General features: G+C 47.1%; 1 protein-coding gene across 1 annotated transcript in view; it reads left to right on the top strand.

Annotated features, from left to right (window-relative positions):
- The first annotated feature begins 1142 nt into the window (after positions 1 to 1142).
- Positions 1143 to 7144, top strand: part of TRMT61A (tRNA methyltransferase 61A) — a 38532-nt gene continuing 32530 nt past the window's right edge. The window contains exon 1 of the mRNA XM_056851043.1: positions 1143 to 1482. Coding sequence (XP_056707021.1) covers positions 1152 to 1482 — 331 coding nt within the window. The 5' untranslated portion in view covers positions 1143 to 1151. The remainder of the gene's footprint in view (positions 1483 to 7144) is intronic.

The raw sequence follows: 7144 nt of genomic DNA, 5'->3' as shown, positions 1-7144 counted from the left end.
TAAATGATTTGAATGAAGGAATAGAGGAGATGCTTATTAAATTTGCAGATGATACTAAATTGGGAGGGGTAGCAAATATGGTAGAAGACAGAGCCAAGATGCAGGATGATCTTGACATGCTGGAGAAATGGGCTAGAGCTAATAAAATGCACTTCAACAGACAAATGTAAAGTTCTGCATTTAGATAGGAAAAATCAAATGCATCATTATAGGATGGGGGAGACTTGTTTGAGCAGTAGTGTGTGTGAAAATGATCTTGGGGTCTTAGTAGACCAAACACTGAACATGAGTCAGCAGTGTGATGCTGTAACTAAAAAGGCAAACGCAGTCTCGGGCTGCATCAACCGAAGTATAGTGTCCAGATCACGCGAAGTGATGGTATCGCTTTACTCTGCTCTGGTTAGACCTCAATGAGAGTACTGTGTTCAGTTTTGGGCACCACAATTTAAGAAAGATGTAGACAAGCTGGAACGTGTCCAGAGAAGGGCAACAAAGATGGTGAGGGGTCTATGAGGAAAGGTTGAAGGAGCTGGGTATGTTTAGCCTGAAGAGGAGAAGACTGAGAGGGGATATGATAACCATGTTCAAGTACTTGAAGGGCTGTCATATAGAGGAGGGTGCTGAGTTGTTTTCTGTTGCTCAAGAAGGTCGGACCAGAACCAATTCCTAGACATTAGGAAGAATTTTCGAACAGTTAGAGCGGTTCCTCAGTGGAACAGGCTTTCTCGGGAGGTGGTAAGCTCTCCTTCCCTGGAGGTTTTTAAGAAGAGGTTAGATGGCCATCTGCCAGCAATGCTGATTCTGTGACCTTAGGCAGATGATGAGAGGGAGGGCATCTTCTGGTCACTAGGGGTGTGGAGGGGGGAGGTAGTTGTGAATTTCCTGCATTGTGCAGGGGGTTGGACTTGATGGCCCTGGTGGTCCCTTCCAACTCTATGGTTCTATTCTATGATTCTGTGTGGACCGATGGGTCACAGCCATGAGCTGTGCTGGGGAAAGGAACCTTCTGTGGGCGGTATTTGATGGAAAAGAGAGAAATGTTGTGCCTTGTAGGTATCCTGGGAAGGAGTCAGGGGTGTAAGGGGAAGGTTCTCACATGCATTTTCTTCTTTCTTAGCTGTATTTAATCTGCCAGTTGGAAGGTTATCGCTATGAGTTTTATTGAGTATGGCAAAACGATAAAAGAAGGCGACACTGCGATCGTCTTCCTGGGCCACGAGTCGATGTTCCCGGTGAAAGTGCAGCAAGGCGGTAAAACTCAGACCAAGTATGGTGTGATCAGGCACTCCACCGACCTGATCGGGAAGCGGTACGGCTCCAAGGTGACCTGTAGCAAAGGGGGCTGGGTGTACATTCTTCACCCAACGCCGGAGCTGTGGACCCTGAATCTGCCCCACCGAACTCAAATTCTGTATTCGACCGACATCTCTTTAATCATCATGATGCTGGAGCTGAAGCCGGGATCCGTGGTGTGTGAATCAGGTAACGTTTTCTTCTTGAGCTCAGAATAAGGCCAAGGCAGATGGTGCAAAGTAGGTAAAAATATATTTTCACTCAGTTGTTGTTGCTGTTATTTCTAGCCCGCCTTCCCCAGCCAAAACCAGGCTCGGGGCAGGGAACAACAATAAAACCACAAATATACATATACATACCAATTAAAACATCATAATAAAAACAGACTTCCACATTATTATCCAATTATTAAAATAGATGGTGCACAATTTATCCTGTTGCAAAAGATGTCATAGCCAAGCAGGCAGGTCACCCCCTATACATCACCCAAAAAGCCAAAGGAAAAAAGGGGGTGGGGATTCTGTGGGGGTGACAGAATCATTTTCCCTTCCTCCGTTTTATGTTCACAACAACAACCCCTGTGAAGTAGTTTCGGGTTAGGCCGAGAGAAAGATTGACCTGAGGTCTCCCGGTGAGTTTCTCCAGCAGAATGGGGATTTGAACCCAGGCCTCCAAGACCTATGAGCATCAGATGTGCCGGACTGGGAAAGGGGAGAGAGTTTATGCATCTGTTAAGTAAGGCTGTGGGGCACAAGGTTGACCTGTGTGGAGGGAATCAATCACTGTCTTTGGCCTGCGGTCGGTGTAGTTTTATCACCTGCCTCGCCTTGAAGGCTTGTGGTGGTTTCACACACAAATGCAGTAAAATTTAAACCATATTTGCTTAAACCTTCGCTGCCCTTTCCCACGGTAATGCCTAGCCCCAAAAGCAAGCCCAGATCTGCGAGGCTTGTAACCCTTCCAAAAGGTGTTCGAACTGTCTACAAAAAAATAGTTTGGAGGGAGGGGGAGTGGGCAGCCATTTCTCTCCATGCCTTTGGTATTGGGTGTCTTGGTGACCTGTCCTATATATACCTTGGCCTGTGGTATGGGTAGAATCCTAGCTAGCTAGGGTTGCCAACCTCCAGGTAGTAGCTGGAGATCTCCTGCTTTTACAGCATTTGTGCATTCAAGGATCCACACGGTATTCTTGGCCCTTCCACTGAACAGATCTCAAGCGTTGGGGCTAAGAAAGAGCCACTGCTTGAGAACCTGGAGGGCACTGCCTAGGCCATATGGTCGGATTCCACGTGAGCACAGCTTCCTGTGTTCCTAAGTTCATGTTCTCTTGGTCTCAAGCAAAAGCACCATTGTTTGGATGCCTTTCCTCCCGATCTGTTTTGTGTACGTCTTGGCAAGCTTCGGGAGCGTGACCGTGTCTTTCTTGGACTGCTCAAGTGCCATCTGTCATCCTGTTTCCTTATTCGCAGATCAGAAGTGTCTTCCTGTGTGTGGGGGGAAATTTGCGCTGCTGGTAAATAGCGGAGGGACTGAATTACTTTGGGAGTGCCGATCTCCTGATTTGTTTGTGATTATTTAGAGCTAACCTTCCCGTGGAAAACTGCATACCTCAAGGCACGTTGCAGTAATTGAGAGTGTTATTAAAAATCACTTTGTATACAAAGAAAGCACAAGAAAAGCAGCTGTGGCTCAGGGGTAGAGCATCTGCTTAGCTTGCAGAAGGTTGCGAGTTCAGTCCCTGGCATGGCCAGTTAAAAGGATCAGGTAATGGATGTTGTGAAAGACCGCTTCCTGAGATCCTGGAGAGCTGCTGCCGGTCAGACCAGGGTCCCCAGTGTGGTGCCAGAGGGCAACACGGTGCCCGCCAACACCTTTCCTGGCACCCGCCAAGTATTTTTAGAAAGTAGGTGGGACCAAATGGGACTTTTGCCCAGCAAGACGTCCGATCGGCCATTGGAGATTTGGTTGGCTGTGCAGATTCTTTAAAATGTGGCTTTGGAAGCAGCTGCAGCCACAGCACAAGGATCTTCACTGTGACTGAAGATAAGCTGTGGCAGCCATTTTGTGGCTGTCTTCACCTCCTGCAGCAGCCATTCTGTGGCAGCTGCTTTGTGGCTTCGCCCTAGGGCTGCCAACCTCCAGGTACCAGCTGGAGATCTCCTGCTGTTACAACTGATCTCCAGCTGACAGAGATCAGATCACCTGGAGAAAACGGCCACTTTGGTGATTGGACTCTATGGCACTGAAATCCCTCCCCTCCCCAAACCCCGCCCTCCTCTGGCTTCACCCCAAAAACCTCCTGCCAGTGGCAAAGAGGGGCCTGGCAACCCTACTTTGCCCACCACTCTGTGTCAGAATTCCAGATGTGCCCGCAGGCTCAAAAAAGGTTGGGGACCTCTGGAATGGACAGATGATGAGAGGGACCTTGATAGGCCAAGGGTCTGATTTACCATGAGGCAGCATCATTTATGTTTAATGTTATCACAAGCCAACATGGTAAAGTTTCCTTAGCACAGTTTTTCCAAAGCAGCAGTTTCATAGTTAATAACGCAAGTGAGAAAATGCCAGCAAGGAGGGAGCAGAATGAACCTCCTAAGGGAGAGCTAGAAACATTGTGCTCTCCCTTCCAGAGGGGAAGGTGATTGGTGAAAAGAGGTAGGGCTTTTTCAGTGGTGGCACCTTGCCTTTGGAATTCCCTCCCTACTGAGGCTCACCTGTTGCCTACCTTACTTTTTTCCAGGCACTTGGCCTAAACACTGCTTTTTACCCGGGCTTTTAACTGCTTTTGGATGACATCAGGCCAGTTTCTCTCTTAGCCTGACATACCTCACAGGGTTGTTGTGATGACAAAATGCATGTGTGTGGGGACTGTGTTTACAGCCCTAAGCTCCTTGGTGGAATGGCAGGATAAAAATGGATAGAGGGAACTGACTGCTGCAGGACCACTGAGATTTTTTGGGGTGTTTGACTGCTTTTAGAAGTGGCGTTTGGAGCCTCGACTAACTCCTCCCTGCAGCCTTTTAGCAAAATTAGTTACTGGATCAAGGGTGTGTGGCCAACGGCAGGGGAATGACATTGTGTCAGGTAAAATGAATCAATATTGTAAATGAATTATTGTGTTCTTGTGGAAGGGAATCAGAACATTGAATTTGGCCTAATGCTGATTCCTGGAAAATGCCCTATCGAATTGCCAATATAATGGGCAGGACTTCTAATCTGGCGCTACCGAGCCTTAATGGCGTTTGCTTTTTATTTGGGAGTGGTTTGCTGGCAGACAAGCTGACCGTGTTGCTGCAACTCGGTTTACGTGGCTGCTTTTATGTTTTAAATCACTCAGAGGTACATATTGTCAAGCGGAGGCTGTTGGTTTGCTCAGCGAAAAGGACCACATTGGGAATACACACAAGCTTTGTGGGAAGGAGCTCATTTGCACATTTTCAGTAGGCTGTAATAGAATATGCATAACATTTTTTTTTTTTTGCATGTTTAGCGCATGCCAAGTTACAACTGGTGGTCATGTTGCTTTTCGGCTGTGGCAGCAGGAATCATTAACCCCTGAAGTATAAGGCTTTAAGTTGGCCCCTCAAATCTTGAGAAGGTGACAGAAGTTGTGCGCTTCAATTCTGTGCCTTGTGCCTCAACTAAAAGTATTATCCGGCATTGTTAACACAAGGGTGACTACATCTTTTCTCTGATCTCAGTCTTCTAAGGGACCTGTTCCTCCTGTCTGGTGTTGAGACACTTGACCAACTTGAACACACACAAACACACGAAGCTGCCTTATACTGAATCAGACCCTTGGTCCATCAAAGTCAGTATTGTCTATTCAGACTGGCAGCGGCTCTCCAGGGTCTCGGGTAGAGGTCTTTCACATCACCTACCTGCCTCGTCCCTTTAACTGGAGATGCCGGGGATTGAACCTGGGATTTTCTGTATGCCAAGCAGATGCTCTACCACTGAGCCACAGCCCCTCCCAGTATTAGTTCTGGATGGTACACATGAACACACGAAGCTGCCTTATACTGAATCAGACCCTTGATCCATCAAAGTCAGTATTGTCTTCTCAGACCAGCAGCGGCTCTCCGGGGTCTCAGGTAGAGGTCTTTCACATCCCCTACTTGCCTAGTTCCTTTAACTGGAGATGCCGGGGATTGAACCTGGGACCTTCTGCATGCCAAGCAGAGACTCTACCACTGAGCCACAGCCCCTCCCCAAATAAAACTTCAATTTTATTTACAACATTTATATGCTGCCTTTTTTGCTAAGGCAGCTAACATTAAAAAAACACCATAAATACATCATAAAACTAACATGCATATTAAAACACTCCTCCCTATGCTTCCCCACTCTTCCACATGCAGCCTGCTGGGTGACCTCGGGCCAGTCACCATTCTCTCAGAACTCTCTCAGCCCCACCTACGTCACAAGGTGCCTATTGTGGGGAGAGGAAGGGATTGTGTAAGCCTCTTTGAGACTCCTTATAGTAGAGAAAAGTGGGGTATAAAAACAAAATGTTCTTCACAAAGCTTTTCTGTTTGTATTTTCATTTGCGTCAATGCGGCAACCTCTCTCCCTTTTTTCCAAAAAATTCTGTTAGTTTTGATCCTTGGGCCTGCCTTGTGTGTGGGGGGCACATCGCAGTGTTTGAGCTGACCGCAGCTCCCATTCCATTCTGGTGTGCGTTTTGAGAATCCGAAGGAAGTGGTCATGCTGCTGACCCAAGAGTACATCTGTCAAATTTGATTATAATGGTGGATTATAGATTAAGGGACAGGCACTTTATGTGAATTGTGCAGAGAGCTTGAGGAACTGGAAAGGACACCGTAAAGCGGCTAAAAGAGAGCAGTTGTTTAATATACGGGAGGGAATTTCAGTTAGTCGCACACACCTGCTGAACTTGAAAAGGCACTATTTAGAAGGCAAACGTAGAGTCCGGTCATGAAAGACATGGTAATAGAATATTTGGTTGAAGCGAAAGGATGTCCTCTTGGATAGGCAGGTGGAAAATGGGGGAGTCTGTGTGTTCTTTCCGTCTAAACATTAGGAAGAACTTTATAACAGTTTGGGCAGTTCCTCAGTGGAACAGGCTTCCTCGGGAGGTGGTGAGCTCTCCTTCCCTGGAGGTTTTTAAGCAGAAGCTAGATAGCCATCTGTCAGCAATGCTGTTTCTGTGACCTTAGGCAGGTCATGAGCGGGAGGGGACCTTGGCCGTCTTCTGGGCATGGAGTAGGGGTCACTGGGGGTGTGGGGGGATGCACTTGTAAATTTCTTGCATTGTTCAGGGGATTGGACTAGATGACCCTGGTGGTCCCTTCCAACTCTGTGATTCTTCCACTGCCCTTTTTCTAGCATTTCATTTTTTACTCATTTATAAGTATGTATGGGTAAAATGCTTGCAGTATTTTGTAGAAAGATAAGGTGGATTAAGTCATGGTTGGCATTGGTGGGATGTGGCATTAGCTGTTTATTCCACATTTACATTTTGCTACAACCCACTCCTTCCTTCTCCCCCTGCCCCAAGTCCTAGTTACAGGGTACTTTTCAGTTATTTCTGACTGAAGCTGACTCCAGTGAACTGAGAACACAGGCAGATTTCCCCCACCTTCCCCTTACCCCAGCAGCCCCCTGTGATATTTTTTTTTGGGGGGGGGGCTTATGGCCAAAATAGCCTCATGACACAGGGGCTACAATGAAGAGAGGGAATCGGGGGACCAGTCAAACAGGGATGGGTGCAAAAAGGGTAACTGTTGGAGGAAATGACCCCATAAAGACACAGGAAGCTGTGTGGGTCAAGCACTTGGTCTATCCATTTATTTATTTACTTATTTCATCTGTATCCCTTCTTTCTCCC

The sequence above is a fragment of the Euleptes europaea genome, chromosome 6 (genome assembly GCF_029931775.1).
Source record: "Euleptes europaea isolate rEulEur1 chromosome 6, rEulEur1.hap1, whole genome shotgun sequence".
NCBI lineage: Eukaryota > Metazoa > Chordata > Lepidosauria > Squamata > Sphaerodactylidae > Euleptes > Euleptes europaea.
The sequence above is the reverse complement of the archived record's forward strand: the minus strand, read 5'-3'. Positions and strand labels throughout refer to the sequence as shown.